Genomic DNA, 19,598 nt, shown 5'->3' with positions numbered 1-19,598 from the left:
TAGTGTAGGAAGGAACAATACATAAACCTGACATAGTTCGGATTCCTGTTCCAAGATGGCCGTACAGGAATAGCTCCAGTCTGCAGCTCCCAGTGTGATCGACGCAGAAGACGGGTGATTTCTGCATTTCCAACTGAGGTACCTGGTTCATCTCATTGGGACTGGTTGGACAGTGGGTGAAGCCCACGGAGGGTGAGCTGAAGAAGGGCGGGGCATTGTCTCACCTGGGAAGTGCAAGGGGTCGGGGGATTTCCCTTTCCTAGCCAAGGGAAGCCATGACAAACTATACTTGGAAAAACGGGACACTCCTGCCCAAATACGGCACTTTTCCCACAGTCTTAGCAACCAGCAGACCAGGAGATTTTCTCCTGTGCCTGGCTCGGTGGGTCCCATGCCCATGGAGCCTGCCTTGCTCACTCTAGTGCAGCAGTCTGAGGTCAACCTGTGAGGCTGCAGTGTGGGGAAGGGGAGTCTGCCATTGCTGAGGCTTGAATAGGTAAACAAAGCAGCCAGGAAGCTCAAACTGGGGGAGCCCATCATAGCTCAGCAAGGCCTACTGCCTCTATAGAGGCACTTCTGTGGGCAGGGCATAGCTGAACAAAAGGCAGCAGTAACGTCTGCAGACTTAAACGTCCCTGTCTAACAGCTCTGAGGAGAGCAGTGGTTCTCCCAGCATGGTGTTCGAGCTCTGGGAACAGACAGACTGCCTCCTTAAGTGAGTCCCTGACCCCTGTTTGGCCTAACTGGGAGACACCTCCCAGTGGGGGCTGACAGTCACCTCATACAGGTGGGTGCCCCTCTGGGACAAAGCTTCCAGAGAAAGGATCAGGCAGCAATATTTGCTGTTCTGCAGCCTCTGCTGGTGATACCCAGGCAAACAGGGTCTGGAGTGGACCTCCAGTAAACTCCAACAGACCTGCAGCTAAGGGACCTGACTTTTAGAAGGAAAACTAACAAACAGAAAGGAATAGCATCAACATCAACAAAAAGGACATCTACACCAAAAGCCCATCTGTAGGACACCAACATCAAAGACAAAAGGTAGATGAAACCACAAAGATGGGGAGAAACCAGAGCAGAAAAGCTGAGAATTCTAAAAACCAGAGTGTCCCTTCTCCTCCAAAGTGTTGCAGCTCCTTGCCAGCAATGGAACAAAGCTGGATGGAGAATGACTTTGATGAGTTGACAGAAGTAGGCTTCAGAAGGTCTTTAATAACTTCTCTGAGCTAAAGGATTATGTTCAAACCCATTGTGAGGAAGCTAAAATCCTTAAAAAAAGGTTAGACAAATGGCTAACTAGAATAAGCAGTATAGAGAAGACCTTAAGTGAACTGATGGAGCTGAAAACCATGGCACGAGAACTTTGTGACACATGCACAAGCTTCAATAGCCAATTCAATCAAGCGGAAGAAAGGGTATCAGAGATTGAAGATCAACTTTATGAAATAAAGCGAGAAGACAAGCTTAGAGAAAAAAGAGTAAAAAGAAATGAACAAAGCCTCCAAGAAATATGGGACTATGTGAAAAGACCAAATCTATGTTTGATTGGTGTACCTGAAAGTAATGGGGAGAATGGAACCACGTTGGAAAACACTCTTCAGGATATTATGCTGGAGAACTTCCCCAATCTAGTAAGGCAGGCCAACATTCAAATTCAGGAAATACAGAGAAAACCACAAAGATACTCCTCAAGAAGAGCAAGCCCCGGACACATAATTGTCAGATTCACCAAGGTTGAAATGAAGGAAAAAATGTTAAGGGAAGCCAGAGAGAAAGGTTGGGTTACCCACAAAGGGAAGCCCATCAGACTAACAGCGGATATCTCAGCAAAAACCCTGCAAGCCAGAAAAGAGTGGGGGCCAATATTCAACATTCTTAAAGAATTTTCAACCCAGAATTTCATATCCAGCCAAACTAGGCTTCATAAGTGAAGGAGAAATAAAATCCTTTACAGACAAGCAAATGCTGAGAGATTTTGTCACCACCAGGCCTGCCTTACAAGAGCTCCTGAAAGAAGCACTAAACATGGAAAGGAACAGCCAGTACCAGCCACTGTAAAAACATGCCAAATTGTAAAGACCATTGGTGCTATGAAGAAATGGCATCAATTAACGGGCAAAATAACCAGCTAACATCGTCATAACAGGATCAAATTCACACATAACAATATTAACCTTAAATGTAAATGGGCTAAATGCCCCAATTAAAAGACACAGACTGGCAAATTGGATAAAGAGTCAAGACTCATTAGTGTGCTGTATTCAGGAGACCCATCTCACATGCAGAGACACACATAGGCTCAAAGTAAAGGGCTGGAGGAAGATCTACCAAGCAAATGGAAAGCAAAAAAAAAAAAAAAAAAAAGCAGGGGTTGCAATCTTAGTCTTGAATAAAACAGACTTTAAACCAACAAAGATCAAAAGAGACAAAGGCCACTATATAATGGTAAAGGGATCAATTTAACAAGAAGAGCTAACTATCCTAAATATATATGCACCCAATGCAGGAGCACCCAGATTCATAAAGCAAGTCCTTAGAGACCTACAAAGAGACTTAAACTCCCACACCATAATAATGGGAGACTTTAACACCCCACTGTTAATATTGGACAGATAGTGAGACAGAAGGTTAACAAGCATATCCAACACTTAAATTCAGTTCTGCACCAAGTAGACCTAATAGACATCTACAGAACTCTCCAACCCAAATCAACAGAGTATACATTCTTCTCAGCACCACATCATACTTACTCTAAAATTGATCACATAATTGGAAGTAAAGCACTCCTCAGCAAATGTAAAAGAACAGAAATCAAAAGAAATTGTCTCTGAGACCATAGTGCAATCAAATTAGAATTCAGGATTAAGAAACTCACTCAAAACTGCACAACTACATGGAAACTGAACAACCTGCTCCTGAATGACTACTGGGTAAATAACAAAATGAAGGCAGAAATAAAGATATTCTTTGAAACCAATGAGAACAAAAACACAACATACCAGAATCTCTGGGACACATTTAAAGCAGTGTGTAGAGGGAAATTTATAGCACTAAATGCCCACAAGAGAAAGCAGGAAAGATCTAAAATTGACACCCTAACATCACAATTAAAAGATCTAGAGAAGCAAGAGCAAACACGTTCAAAAGCTAGCAGAAGGCAAGAAATAACTAAGATCAGAGCAGAACTGAATGAGATAGAGACATAAAAATCCCTTCAAAAAATCAATGAATCCAGGAGCCAGTTTTCTGAAAAGATCAACAAAATTGATAGACTGCTAGCAAGACTAATAAGAAAAGAGAGAAGAATCAAATAGACCCAATAAAAAATCATATAGGGGATATCACCACTGATCCCACAGAAATACAAACTACTATCAGATAATACTGTAAACACCTCTACACAAATAAGCTAGAAAATCTAGAAGAAATGGATAAATTCCTGGACATATACACCCTCCCAAGACTAAACCAGGAAGAAGTTGAATATCTGAATAGACCAATAACAGGCTCTGAAATGGAGACAATAATTAATAGCCTACCAACCAAAAAAAGTGCAGGACCAGATGGATTCATAGCCAAATTCTACCAGAGGTACAAGGAGGAGCTGGTACCATTCCTTCTGAAACTATTCCAATCAATAGAAAAAGAGGGAATTCTCCCTAACTCATTTTATGAGGCCAGCATCATCCTGATACCAAAACAACAAAAAAAGAGAATTTTAGCCCCATATCCCTGAAGAACATCGATGCAAAAATCCTCAATAAAATACTGGCAAACTGAATCCAGCAGCACACCGAAAAGCTTATCCACCATGATGAAGTCAGCTTCATCACTGGGATGCAAGGCTGGCTCAACATATGCAAATCAATAAATGTAATCTGTCACATAAACAGAACCAATGACACAAAACACATGATTATCTCAATAGATGTAGAAAAGGCCATTGGCAAAATTCAATAGCCCTTCATGCTAAAATCTCTCAATAAACTAGGTATTAATGGAACATACCTGAAAATAATAAGACCTATCTATGACAAACCCACAATCAATATCATACTGATTGGGCAAAAACTGGAAGCATTCCCTTTGAAAACTGGCACAAGACAAGGATGTTCTCTGTCACCACTCCTATTCAACTTAGTGTTGGAAGTTCTGGCCAGGGCAATCAGGCAAGAGAAAGAAATAAAGGGTATGCAATTAGGAAAAGAGGAAGTCAAATTGTCCCTGTTTGCAGATGACATGATTGTATATCTAGAAAACCCCATCATCTCAGCCCAAAATATCCTTAAGCTGATAAACAACTTCAGCAAAGTCTCAGGATACAAAACCAACGTGCAAAAATCACAAGCATTCCTATATACCAATATAGAAAAACAAAGAGCCAAATCATGAGTGAACTCCCATCCACAATTGCTACATAGAGAATAAAATACCTAGGAATCCAACTTACAAGGGATGTGAAGGACCTCTTGAAGGAGAACTACAAACCACTGCTCAACAAAATAAAAGAGGACGGAAACAAATGGAAGAACATTTCATGCGCATGGATAGGAAGAATCAATATCATGAAAATGGCCATACTGCCCAAGGTGATTTCTATAAATTACCTTGAATAGATTCAATGCTATCCCCATCAAGCTACCAGTGATTTTCTTCACAGAATTGGAAAAAACTACTTTAAAGTTCATATGGAACTAAAAAAGAGCCCACATTGCCAAGACAATCCTAAGCCAAAGGAACAAAGCTGGAGGCATCACACTACCTGACTTCAAACTATACTACAAGGCTACAGTAACCAAAACAGCATGGTACTGGTACAAAAACAGGTATATAAACCAATGGAACAGAACAGAGGCCTCAGAAATAATAGCACACATCTACAACCATCTGATCTTTGACAAACCTGACACAAACAAGAAATGGGGAAAGTATTCCCTATTTAATAAATGGTGCTGGGAAAACTGGCTAGCCATATGGAGAAAACTGAAACTGGGCCAGGTGCAGTGGCTCATGCCTGTAATCCCAGCACTTTGGGAGGCCAAGGTGGGCAGATCACGAGGTCAGGAGATCCAGACCATCCTGGCTAACACGGTGAAAACCCCTCTCTACCAAAAATACAAAAAATTAGCCAGGCGTGTGGCAGGCGCCAGTAGTCCCAGCTACTCAGGAGGCTGAGGCAGGAGAATGGCATGAACCCAGGAGGCGGAGCTTGCAATGAGCTGAGATCACGCCACTGCACTCCAGCCTGGGTGACAGAGTGAGACTCCTTCTCAAAAAAAACAAAAAACAAAACTGAAACCAGATCCCTTCCTTACACCTTATACAAAAATTAATTCAAGATGGATTAAAGACTTAAATGTTAGACCTGAAACCATAAAAACCCTGGAAGAAAACCTAGGCAATACCATTCAGGACATAGGCATGGGGAAGGACTTCATGACTAAAACACCAAAAGCAATGGCAACAAAAGCCAAAATCGACAAATTGGATCTAATTAAACTAAAGAGCTTCTGCACAGCAAAAGAAACTACCATTACAGTGAACAGGTAACCTACAGAATGGGAGAAAATGTTTGCAATCTACCCATCTGACAAAGGGCTAATATGAAGAATCTACAAAGAACTTAAACAAATTTTCAAGAAAAAAATAACCCCATCGAAAAGTGGGCAAAGGATACTAACAGACACTTCTCAAAAGAAGACATTTATGCAGCCAACAGACACATAAAAAAATGCTCATCACCACTGGTCGTCAGAGAAATGCAAATCAAAACCACAATGAGATACCGTCTCACACCAGTTAGAATGGCGATCATTAAAAAGTCAGGAAACAACAGATGCTGGAGAGGATTTGGAGAAATAGGAAAGCTTTTACACTGTTTGTGGGAGTGTAAATTAGTTCAACCATTGTGGAAGACAGTGTGGCGATTCCTCAAGGATCTAAAACTAGAAATACCATTTGACCCAGCAATCCCATTACTGCGTATATACACAAAGGATTATAAATCATGCTACTATAAAGACACATGCACATGTATGATTATTGCAGCACTATTCACAATAGCGAAGACTTGGAACCAACCTAAATGTCCATCAATGATAGACTGAATTAAGAAAATGTGGCACGTATACACCATGGAATACTATGCAGCCATAAAAAAGGATGAGTTCATGTCCTTTGCTGGGACGTGGATGAAGCTGGAAACCATCATTCTCAGCAAACTATCGCAAGGACAGAAAACCAAGCACTGCATGTTCTCACTCATAGGTGGGAACTGAACAATGAGAACACTCGGACACAGGGTGGGCAACATCACACACCAGGGCCTGTTATGTGGTGAGGGTTGGGGGAGGGATAGCATTAGGAGAAATACCTAATGTAAATGATGAGTTGATGGGTGCAGCAAACCAACATGGCACATGTATACCTATCTAACAAACCTGCACGTTGTGCACATGTACCCTAGAACTTAAAGTATAATAAACAAGAAAGAAAAAAAAAAAGAAAAAAAAAACCAAACATAACCCTGACATGAAAAATTCAGCAAAAAACGCCTGTTTGATTCAAATTTCACTGTGGGAGGAGTGAAGAAAAATCATAACCATAATTTTCATAACTACAAGCCACCTCTCATAAATGCTTGAGTCCTTATTCATGCCATGTTTTTGAGGGTCTGAAAAAAAAATTTCAACTGGAGGATTTAATTTAAAATGGCCTGAGGCTGGATCCTTTCTGGGAAACTGTGAGTTAAACACAGGCCTTCAAGAATTCTCTTAAATTTTTAATTTTTTTAGAGCTGTTTTAGGTTCACAGCAAAATTGAGAGTAGAGTAGACACATACCCCTTACACGCTATGCCTGTACACATGTACAGTGTTCCCCATTATCAACAACCCAATCAAAGTGGTACATTTGCTACAACTGATTAACCTACATGCATCATCACCCAAAATCCATAGTTCACATTAGAGTTCACTCTTGGTGCTTGGAATTTTACATATAAGGTTCAAACTAAAATGAGAAACTCACTGTCCAAAATCACAATACCCACAAGCAAAGAGGTAGTCTGAGAGACAACAGAAATAACAGACACCAATTTTAGACCTGCATAGATTTTTGATATTATATTATATGAAATTAAGTATATTTACCATATTGAGAGGAAAAATAAGTTCAAAAATATAAGCAAGAAACAGATGCATAAAGTAAAATCAGTCATATTGTAAAAATAAACTTATAGAAATATACTTTAAATTAAAAATTCAATAGGCAAGTTAAATAGTAGATAAGAATAACCTGAAGAAGAGTTTAATGAACTGGAATATAAATCTAAAGAGATTATCCAGTGGCTAGAAAGATGGGAGACAAAAAAGAAAAAATAAACAAAAAGAATAAGTGAAAAGACATGGAAAATAGAGAAAAAGGTCTAGCAAATTTAATCAGAATTCCATAAGGATAATAGAAAACATAAGTTGAGAGGTAATATTTAAGGTGATAACGACTGAAACCCTTCTCAGAATTATTCAAAGATATATATCCTAACATACAGGAAGTCCAGCAAATCATAGACAGGACACATAAAAAAACAATTCACATCTAGATTCACCAAAGTGAAACTAAAAATCCACATTCATATACACACAAAAGATCTTAAGCCACAGAAAGGACAAGCAAGAAGACTAGAAACAAAACAAAATAAAGCAAAATGCAAAACAAAACCCAAAACACTGTAGAGAATAGGCATTGGCAACAGACTGACCACTATCTTTACAATAGATATAATGAAAACTATAAGATGGTGGAATAATACCTTAAGTGGACTGAGAGAAAATAATTGTCAACCTAGAACTGCACACCCAGCAAAACTATATTCAAGTGCAAGGATAAAATAAAGACATTTCCAAAAAGACCTGGGAGTTTACCACCAGTAGACCCTTACTAAAGGTGATTGTAAAGGATTTTCCTTAAGAAGGAAAAATGTAATCTCAGACAGATTTGAGATGCAAAAAAGGCTGATTATGAAAGATATTGATAAGTATATGCATAAATCAAAATAATAGTTGACTGCAAAAAATTAGAACAATAATAGTGATGTCTAACTTGTGGGGGAAAAGAACAGCAATTTAGGGAGCTAAAATATTGGACAACAACGGCTTTGAATTTGGCAGTGGGTGGTCCATGTTAAAGAACCTTATTTTATTTACAAGAGTGTTACATTTGTAAAATATTTAGATTGTAAGTTAGTATACATGTTTTATTATAAAGGTAAAATTGTATGAATAACTTCCAAGACACAGAGGGGAGAAACTAGAAAAAGAAAAAGAAAAAATAATTTAGTCAATTCTAAAAGTGTAGGGAAAAAAAAAAAAACCCAAACAAAAAACAGAAGAACCAGGACAAGTAGATAAGTAGAAAGCACATATAAGATGGTAGAAATTAAGTCCAAATATATCCATTATCACAATAAATAGAAAAGGGCTAAACTTCTTAGTTAAGATTGTCAGATGGTATTTTTTTTTATAAAAAAGTAACTCGCTTTATGTTGATTTTAGAAAACACACCCCAAACCATAAGGAACAAAAATGTTAAAAGTTCAAGTATGGAAAAAAATATGTAGTAAACCCCCAGGAAAATGTAGCCCACAAAAATACCAATAAAAAAAGAATTTAGAAAGAATGTCTTCAGCATTTGACTTCTGTCCTTCCCTTTATTTTTAAATAGGGACAGGCTAGATTTATTATTTTCTTCTGTTGAGAGATGAGTAGGATTAGGATGTGACAGACTCTTGATCATTTAAGACTTTTCCTGTATGCTATACATTTCTTCAGTTTCTTAGAGGACAAGTTTTTCCTTATTTACTTTTGGGATTTTTTCATGACAGAACAGAGTAACTAAAAATATTTCTTTAGCCACATACATAAACCCATGTTTTATTTTTGAACACGACTTATCACACTATGGCATAGGTTTTACTGTATTAGCAAAGCTAACAAGAAAACTGCTATAGCTATATTAACATCAAACTAAAGACTTTCTAAGGAAAAAAATTGGTAGAGATAAAGAAGAAAGCTATATAATAAAATGATTTATTAAGAAGATGTAACTCTAAACTTTTATGCAGCTAATTATAAACTCTCAAAATTATAAAAATTGACTGAACTACGAAAAAAATAGACCCAATACATTAGTGGGAGATTTTAATATATCTCTGTCAGTAATTAACAGATGAAGCAGATAAAAAATCAAGGATATAGACGATTTGAACATAATTAATAGGCTTGATCTAATGAACAGTTATAGATTACATCCAATAATTCAAAAATATTGAATCTAAGCACATATGAAATATTTATTAAAATTGGCTACATGGAGACTATAAAATTCTCCTCAATAAATTTCAGAGAATTGATATCAAACAAATCTTATTTTTGAATCAAAATGTAACCAATTTAAAAATTAATAGCAAAAAGACAATTGGGAAATACCATACATTTAAACAACATATGGGTTAAGGAATCAAAATGCAAATTCAAAAGCATTAGAAATGAGAGATAAGAAAAGCATTATATTTCAAAACATTGGAGGCAGGCAAAGTAGTATTAGAAGAAAATACAATTATTTAAATACATTAGTAAAGAAGACTAAATAGTGAATTAAAAACACAAGAATAGCAGAATAAGCCCCCAAAACATATAGGAAAGAGAATAAATAATTTAAAACAAACACCCCCCACAAAGAAAAATTAATGAATTAGAAAATAAACATGTAAAAAGAATCCACAAAGGTAAAAGTTTGTGCTTTGAAAAAATTAATAAAATTGACAAGCCTGTGGCAATATTTGTCAAGAGAAAAATGAGAAATGCATTATAAATAATCTTAAGAATTAAAACAGGGACATAATGGAATAGAATTGTTTATGCTGAATAGATAAAAATATGTGTGTATTATATACATTTTAAAGTCAATGAATCTGGAAATCTAGAAAATAAAATAATTTATTTGAAAAATGCAGTTTACTAAAACTGACTCAAAAAGAAATAGAAAATATAAATAACCCTATAATCATTAAATAAATTGAAATAATAGTTTAAATTTTTCCCACAAAGATAACATCAGAATAAGGTGATTTTTACCAATACAGTTATTCAGATATTTAAAGGGCAAGTAATTTAAATCCTATACAAACTATCAGTGGTTAGAAAAATAGAATATTCTCCAAGTATTTTGCAGCTAGCATAATTTTGACACTAAAATACAGTAAGGACATTATAAAGTGGAAAAAGGCAATTTCACTTGTGATCATTGAAGAAGAAAAAAAGCAAAATAAAATATTAACAAACAAAATTTAGCACCATCCAGCACTGTACTAAAAAGAAAATACATTATGACCACATTTTTTATCTCATGAATGCCTGGTTCATTTAATATTGGAAATTTTATTCATGTAACATCACTTCAGCATCATTGAAAGGAAATATACAATCTTCTTAACAGCTGCAGAGGAGATAGTTAATAGAATTTACTATCTGTCTCTAATTTAAAACCAAAAATTTTTACAAACTAGGAATAGAAGAAAAATTGACTTGATAAAGACATCTGCAAAAATATTAAAATATGACAAATATCATACTTGATGGGGAAATGTATGAACTTCTGTTAACATCAGGAACAACCAAGCATATCCAACTTCTGTGAAGACTGAAACTTATACTATCTTGGGGGCTCTGATTCATGAGTGTTAGCATTTACTGACCTGTTAATATCACCTCCTCTTATTTTTTGCAACTCCACACGTAGTCTTCTTTTCTTTTTCAACCCTTTAACACCTCTGTAACCAATATTCCTTGCCTTAACTTCCCGTTGGTTGAACTATCTCAAAACTCAAGCTTCAGAACTACAAATAAGAAATTATGTATTAAAATTAATATGAAGAAAAATGCACAAAGAATCTTGGAGACTTAGAGATTTAGGTCTTTCTATTCTGAGATCTTTTAAAACAATTTATTGGAAATGCTTCCCAATTTCACTAGGCTTCCCTTTCTATACCTAGAATACTCTGCAAATCCTAATAACTCCTGGAACTCACAGGGGCCTGTGCAAATGAGGGCCTAAGTTTTATTTGCTTCTTCAGGACCTAAGCTATATGTTTTAGAGATGTAAACTAGTGCAATAAGATGAAAACTTAAAGTTCAAAAATTTGAATAAAAAGGAACAAAGCCATTACTATTACTAGGTGATACAATTGTTCACATTAAAATCCCCAAATAATCAACAGACATATTTTTTGGAATTAATATGAAAGCTTAGCTAGCTTGCTGTTTTAAAACAATGTATAAAATTAAATTGCGTGTCTATACTTTGGAAATGATTAGAAAGATGATTTAAAAGACATCATTACAGTTCAATCCCCGCTTCCCCCAACCAACCAACCAACCAAAGCAAGCACCACCTAGGATTATATCTTGCAATAGATGATCAAAAACTTTATGTAGAAAAGTATAGAATTTTATTGAGGCCAAGGTGTGAGTATTGCTTGAGTCCAGGAGTTCCAGACCAGCCAGGGCAACATCATGTGACCCTGTCTCCACCAAAAAAAAAAAAAAAAAAAAAAAAAATTATTGAAAGTCACTGGCAAGAAATACTATGTTCATGGATAGGATGATTCTGGCTCTTAAAGATGTCATTTTTTTCTCTATTATTATCATTGCATCATTGTAAACCTGCTTTTCTTTCTCCATTCTTTGTTTATAGGGAGTTGAACTTGTCAAATTAATGTCTGCAGTGATATGTATGAAGCAAAGGGAAGAAGAATTCTTGCTAACCATCAGAACTTTTGCAAACAGGATGCAGGTAATGCATAAGAGATACTACATTTTCTTACTTTTTTTAGGTTAATAGGTTGCTCCATTTCAGCCACTAATTTTGATTCTTGATTCAGTGTCATTGATATTATGTTTTAGATAATTCTCTTAATTTCCATATTTATCCATACTCACATCATTGTAAATTACAGCATAATTTTAAATGCCTTCATAAATTATTTTTTTCCCACTATTAGGGACACATTACATTTACGCTAGGAAAACTTAGAAATGTGTTGTCTTTGCTATTATTTATTTCTTATGTTACTAAGGTGTCCCCACATCATTAGGGTTGAGGCACATGTGCTCACTTTAAAGCTGCTGGTATTGTTCCTAAGAAGTTGCACAAGCCCAGGCTTTTAACTGAAGACAAACTTTTCACTGACATAAAAAACTACAAATGCTCTGGTAATGGTAACAATGATTCTGTATTAGTTCTCTGTTGCTGCTGTAACAAGTTACCACAAACTTAGCAGCTTAAAACAGTACAAATGTACTATCTTCCACTTAGTTCTGTGGGTTCAGAAGTCTGATACAGGTCTCACTGGGTTAAAATCTAGGTGTTGGCAAGGCTTCATTCCTTTCTATAGACTTTAGAGGAGATTCTGTTTCCTTCCCTTTCCAGCTTCTGAAGGCTGTCTGAATTCCTTGACTCCTGTTGCTTTTACTCCACCTTCAAAACAGAGGGTTCAGTCTTCCTCACATCACATCATTCCAACCTCCTCTTCTGCCTCCCTCTTCAATCATTATATTGGATTATATTATATTGGATCCTGGATAATCCAGGATCATCTCCCTTTCTCAAGGTTCTTAATCACATTTGCAACGTTCCTTTTGCCACCTAAGGTAATGTTCACAGGTTCTAGGCATTAGGACATGAACGTCTGGCCAGGAATGTGGGCAAGCTCTCAAACTTCCTGTCCCCTTCCCCTGCTTACTTTACTGTGGCCACATTACCACCCACCCTCCAGACTTGGTGCTCATTTACTCTTCTCTTGGAGTAGAACACTTTCACCGAGAGATTCTTATGGCTTACTCCAATACTTTGTTCATATCTCTGCCCAGAGGTCCTGCCATGACCACTACACCTAAAATCTATCCTGTGCTTTCTAATCTTACCATGTATTGTTTTTCTTCATAACACTGCCCACTCCTCTGTGGCTCCACTTCTGAAAAGTAAGCTCCCTTAGGGTAGAAACTTGGCCAGCTTTGTTCCCCTGTGTTACTCAGGGTCTAGCTCAGTGTCTGATACATAAGAGCTATGATGCATGAATGAATCAATTTTTAAATTTCATCCCTTAACATCACATTTTTTTCAGTAAGCTGGATCACAGTGAAATCTCTATAATTTGAATTATGAGTTGAATTCAAATTGAAGTATAAAATCTATGGCCATTGTACTTTGTTATTTCACTGAGAGTGCTATTTGAGTAGCCAGATTTACAACTGACATCAGTAAGTAGTACTCAATGTGATATATTAAGTATCCTTCTGTAAATACCCTACTATTGATTGTATTCTTTTGCAGTAGGGATTGATAATAATAGTGATGAAGACAATTAGCATCATCTTTGCTAGCATTTATGGACAACTTGCTATGTGCCATTAGTAAGTTCTTTACATTATTTAATCTCCTCACTCCATGAGGTCATAAAGTACACATTTACTCTTTTGTCTGCCCAAGAAAAGTATCCCCCTTACACAACGCTTCTTTTAGGAAACTGCTTCCTAATGGAGATTCCCACTAAGTGGTTTTGGGAACAGCCCAAGCACAGTCCTTTGGCCTCTTGGCTATCAGGATGGATACATGAACCAGTCTGGACCAATCAGAATCCTTTAGTGGGAATCCAATAGTTAACACGTAATCCATATCAAGCCAGAGTTCTTCCTCTCAGTTTTTGAACTCATTATGGGAAGAGAGAGTTTCTTTTCCTCTCAGGTCCAAAAATGGCAAGGATATAGCCTGGAGCTGCTTGTGGTCTGTGGTGAAGTGGACAGAGGAAATGGATCAGGGACAGGAGTCAGATGTCCTGACTTATACAGTACGTGGTCTCATTTTCTCCATTGTATAATGAACAAACATGTCTCAGAGCTGTTATTTTCCGCAGGACAAATACCTTGTAAATAGCTAGTGAATGGTGGGGGATTTTACCCCACATCAGCCTGCTTTCATTATCTATATTTTCTTTAACTTTGCTGTGTGCTCTGACATCCTAGCCACTTACTCCTTCCATACTTCCTGCTTTCTGAAAACACACAGCAAGGAAATGCACACTCTGTATTTCTAAAAAGGTGTTTCTTGGACAGTTGTTGCTCATCTGTACATCTTGTACTTGAATATGTTCACTTGAGGGTCTAGGGCTGGAATGACAAACAGGCCCCATCTTTCATGTTAATCCCAGGAGAATAAAGGTGGCTACCTACAGCTTTGTGTTGAGAAGGATTCTGAGGCTTCATCTGGCCTAGCAGAAAAGGAGGAAAGTGAAATAAGAATATGAGCTATTAAATTTGCTCAAAATGTTTGATAATTCAGATTGCCTTTTGGAAATACAGAGTTATACTTTTCAGCATCCAGGAAGTGTTGAACCAAGGACTCTTGTTTTTCAGCTCAAAAAATATTTTGTTAGCCAGGGACTCAACTTGTGTACCAAACCAAGTTCCTCAACGGTCTTTTCACTATGGAATGATGACATCTTCTAATGAACATCTTCCTTTGCAAAATGCCCAGACAGTTCTATGCTACAATGATAGGAACAGCAACATGACCTGAATTTAGATTCTGGAACTGCATGTCATTTATTGGGACCACTCTTTTTCAGTGAGAGAGATGCTAAATCACAGCCACCCTGAGAAAATTGTCATGCACTGGTATTGTTGAACATTTTCTAACAATCAGATTGGGCCTCACATTTTGTTGGTTGGAAGTTCCATTTCTTCATCTTTGGTCCAAGTTACTTAGCAATGACCAATCAAACTATGTGCCCACCATATTGTTTTGCATGTTTGACTAGAACATTGACAGATTAATAGGAAGGGTAAATAGCAGAGCACAACTGCGGGGGCCCAGTGTGGGGCAGCAGGATTGACTGCTCCGGACTTTGTTGTGTTTGCTCAGAGGAAGCCGCAGCAAAAGCCTGCTGGGATGAGGTGACCTGGGTCATGGGCATTTGTTTTTTGTCTCTATAGAAAACAATTGTCTTCTCAATGGAAGATGGCTTTTTTTCTGAATCTGCATGGTTCCACCAATGAGGAAGCATTTGCCATTCCAGGGTGCTTGCTAAAACACAGACATACAAATAAAAAGGCCACACAAAAGTTCAAATTTACTGTATTTTTCAGAGAATCCTTTGACTTATGTTAACCAGGAGAGAAGCCTAACTTTGGAAAATTTATCTTGAGGGTCTCTAAACCTTCGTCTATTTACTGCTAATTCCCAATATTTGATGTTTAGAATTTTTTGAAGTTTCAAAATCCAGCTACCTTTCCTTCCCCTACAGTTCATGAAGGCAGAACCCATGAACATGTAGCACCGTTGATTTTGTAAACCCTGGCTTTGGTAAAAATTTATTTTGATTTTAAAATTGCTCTACTCTGAATTGATATGAATGAAATACATTAATAATAAAGGAAAATCTACTTTGGGTAAGATTTAATTAATCAAAAGTGGTGGCTTGATTTAAAAGCCAGAGCTATGTTTCTGGTTGATAGATTTATTTGAGCATGACTAATTTTACATTTACAAACTTATCATGTTTCTTTAGAAAAAGGTTTACTTTTAATAAAAGACTCCAAAGGGTTCCACGTGGATTTTTGATGAATTATTCTTGATCATTCTTGATGTATATTTATACACACACGCACACACACATACACATACATACATACATGTATACATACATACATACATGTATACATACATACATACGTGTATACATACATACAGGCATACATAGAGATAGAGACAGAGAGAGATCAAGAATATATATATATATATTCAATCAGCCAGACTCTCTTCCTGATCTGGTAGGAATGAAGAGGGGGTCAAATGGCACTCTACAATTTTCCATTTTGGTAATTTTAATTATGCTTTGTCATGTCTGACTGGTGCTGTTTTCCAACTTTTTCTTCCCCTTCACTTTCTCTTCTCTTTACTCCTTTACTTTTTTGTCCCTGCCTTCCTATAGCTTAGGGCTTAGGAAAGCCATGAAAGTGTTATTGGTGGTGGTTGTGGAAACCATTTTAGTTTCTGGCCGCCTACTTCAGGTCCCGTTGGGCTTTTTCCACTTCCAAAACTGAAAAACCACCATGGGATGGGGTGGTGGATGGTAGTGTACTCTAAACAGTGAACCAAAACCCCGTCAAAACTCAAGGAATAAAAACCTCTCAGTGGCATTAAAAACTAAGACTAATCTGAGTATTAAGAAAAATCAAGACATCGGCACTAATATGATATCCTTTTTATTCATTTAAAATTAACCAGTATTGATTATGCACATCCTCTGAGAGTCTTGGGTTGAGGCATGGGGAAAGATAATTATACAAAGAATTACAATATGGCATTCCCAATTCCCCATAATATTAATTATAATACAGGGATTGGGAGTGAGCTCAGGAGACTGGTACCAACTCTATGTTTTCAAGACACTGGAAAATGCATGTGGTTTTGTGGCTCTTTATTAGACTAATCTCATTTGCAAGGCATAAAACAAATAACAATTGTCTAGCTGATGCCTGTACTATAGAAACATGGTAAAACTTGGGAAAGAGCATTGGACTGTAAGTTTTGTAGGGCAGAAATTGCACCTGTCACATTCACTGTGTGGAGTGAGACTGGCACTCCATGAATATCTGTGGAATTAATGGATAGATGAGAAGCCTGAAGACCGTAGTTGCCACTTACTGGCTGTGTAACTTTTAGCATGGCCTGGGGTCTCTCTGACTATCTGTTTCTTCACCTATCAAATGGCTCTGCAATACCTGCCCATGTCACAGTATTATCATAGGATCAAAACCTATTGGTTTAGCATCCACTATATGGGAGGCACTAATCTTAAGGATTACATGTGTTGACTCATTTCATCTTCATAACAAAAATAGGAGGCAGGTGCTATTATAATTATTATTCCCATTTTACAGATGATTATGTGTCATTATTTTGTCAACTATAAAGTACTGTATTAATCAAAGAAATGGCATTGTAATTATTATTTCTAATATTCCAAAAGGCAAAAGCATGCAGATACCCACTATGAAGTTCTGTCTCTCGTCTGACTCTGTGTCTGCCTTCCTCTGAGATTTATAGCATGAGAATATTTTGGGCATCCATTTTAATTAAGGATCTTTGGACGATGCAGAACTAAAAGCCCTGCAAATCTCCTTCAGAAAGAAAGATATATCTTCATTTTGAATACGTGTGCCCTGGAATTGGAACCAAAAAGCCACCAGGACCTGCTGCCATGCAAGAGATGAGCTTCTCTTTGACTCCGTCTTCCCCATGGGTACAGGGCCTCTCCCTGCTTCTTTCTGAATGTGTGTTCCATTCTTTTTTCCCTTCCACATGGCTTCTTCTGTTTCTTCATCATTGTGGTTTGTCTATAATTGCTAGGGCCTTTCCATCCCCAGTGCTCTCTTGTGCACTTTTAGTTCTACTCTCACAATTCTTTGGCTTATTTTCCCATCATTCTAAGTGCTGAGGTTGGTCCAGCTAATTTTCTTATGCTCTGCCATATCACAATTCTTTGGTCAGTTGATGGTCTGAACATCTGGAGCAAGGAGGGCAGGCAGTGTCCTGAGCTGTGAGCCTGGTGAGGGCTGTGGCCGGGGTTGTTCTGTCCAACAACTGAATATAAAATATAATTGAGGTGTCAATTTTATTGTTTGCTAAATGTACCAAATAGGGCTTTTTATTAAATAGTCTCATATTAGAGAATTTGTGAATAGAGATTTTAAGGCTTGTTTCTAATTTTAAAAATTGAGTTGTGGCTGGGTGCGGTGGCTCATGCCTGTAATCCCAGCATTTTGGGAGGCCGAGGCAGGTGGATCACAAGGTCAGGAGATCGAGACCATCCTGGCTAACACAGTGAAACCCTATCTCTACTAAAAATACAAAAAATTAGCCTGGCGTGGTGGTGGGTGCCTGTAGTTGCAGTTACTCGGGAGGCTGAGGCAGGAGAATGGTGTGAACCTGGGAGGTGGAGCTTGCAGTGAGCCGAGATCGCACCACTGCACTCCAGCTTGGGCGACAGAGCAAGACTCCATCTCAAAAAAAAAAAAAAAAAAAAAAATTGAGTTGTATTAAAACTTCTTGTTTTTAACCTGTAGGTAGTGACCTTCAGTTTATAAGAAGAAAAGAGTTTTGAGGTAATGACCTCTCAGATTTTTTTAAGTCAAATGGGAAAAGGTAGTGAAGTGAATGTTTAAAGTCTCTGTGTTGTGATCAATTTGCAGCAGGTTATACAATCGATTTTGTGGGTTACTATCTACATTTTTAAGAAAGAGAAACAGATTGGAAAAATAGAGAGGTCAATGTGCTATATACATGGTAAGGTGTTTCTTGTTTCCTGATACTTTTATTTCAGTTATATACATGTGGGTATTTATTGGCCATGATGTAAGATGTATTTCTTACCATGGGATGTAGACCAAAAGCTTGTAAGCTACCAGTGTAGAGGTTAAAATCTGGGTTTGGGGTCCTATGACCCTGGGTTCAAATCCTGGCTGTACCATTCAGGAGCTGTGTTACCTTACAACTCCAAACCACAGTTTCCTCTTCAGCAAAATAGGTTAATATGACTTACCTCATACAATCAAGATGCTAAATCAATGTGAGCAAACTGCTTAACATACAACTCAACATAGCATATTTTTGTTATTTTAAATGAAATTGACCTCTGTTGGCTGCTTAGGTTAAGTATGGGAAGTTTCTGGAAATGCTTTACATCAGAGATGTGGGTAGGAATTATGAACAAGGATAGGAAGTAGAGGAAAAATACAGAGCAGAGAAAATGTCTCAGACATTTTAATGCCAACAGGAAAATCCATTTCTGGGTCCTTTCATGTGTTCTAGGTGACTTTCAAGTCTCTTTTTCAATGCAACCATGAAACACATTAATATTATATATGTTATGAATGCACTGATCCAATCCACAGAGATTCTGGGAAGAATGATGGGGACACTGGTAGCCGACAAGTTGAGTAAGGAAATGAAAAAGTGGAGAGTAATCCAGCGAGACATGATCTATTTCACCTCTTTTTTGCTGCACAACAAATGCCCCAGAACACGGTAGTATAAAACAACAATCATTTCATTATGTTAATTAATTGTGTGAGTCAGGAATTCAGACAGAGCACAGTAAGGATGACTTGCTTCTGCTCCATGATGTCTGAGGCATTCACTGGGCAGACACAAAGGCCGAGGATGACTCAGATGGCTGGAGACTGGAATGATCTGGAAGCTTCTTCACTTACATGTTTGGCACCTGGGCTGGGGTGATTCGAAGGCTGCATGCAGCTGGAACTGTAAGTCAGCACATCTACTCAGGGCCTCTCTGTGTGCTGTGAACTTCCTCATAATGGCCTCAGGGTATTGGTGCTTCTCACAGGTTGGCTAATAGCTCCAAGAACAAGTGTTTCCAAAAGAGAAGGAGGAAGGTGCATTGCCTTTAATCACCTAACCTCAGAAATCACATAGCATCACTTCCATACTCTATTGGTCAAAGCAGTCACAAACCTGCCCAGA

General features: G+C 37.5%; 1 protein-coding gene across 7 annotated transcripts in view; it reads left to right on the top strand.

Annotated features, from left to right (window-relative positions):
* The window catches only part of C10H12orf42 (chromosome 10 C12orf42 homolog), a 267,817-nt gene that overhangs the window by 85,928 nt on the left and 162,291 nt on the right, over nucleotides 1–19,598 (top strand). For 6 of the 7 annotated variants that reach the window (XM_054527576.2, XM_024257046.2, XM_054527569.1 and 3 more), the window contains one exon: nucleotides 11,751–11,849. In XM_054527576.2, coding sequence (XP_054383551.1) covers nucleotides 11,772–11,849 — 78 coding nt within the window. In that variant the 5' untranslated portion in view covers nucleotides 11,751–11,771. Of the gene's footprint in view, nucleotides 1–11,750; nucleotides 11,850–19,598 lie in introns of those variants that run through there. The other variant, XM_054527577.2, reaches the window with a different exon arrangement.

Source organism: Pongo abelii, chromosome 10 (genome assembly GCF_028885655.2).
Source record: "Pongo abelii isolate AG06213 chromosome 10, NHGRI_mPonAbe1-v2.0_pri, whole genome shotgun sequence".
NCBI classification, from domain to species: domain Eukaryota; kingdom Metazoa; phylum Chordata; class Mammalia; order Primates; family Hominidae; genus Pongo; species Pongo abelii.
This window is presented reverse-complemented; position numbering and strand designations above follow the sequence as displayed.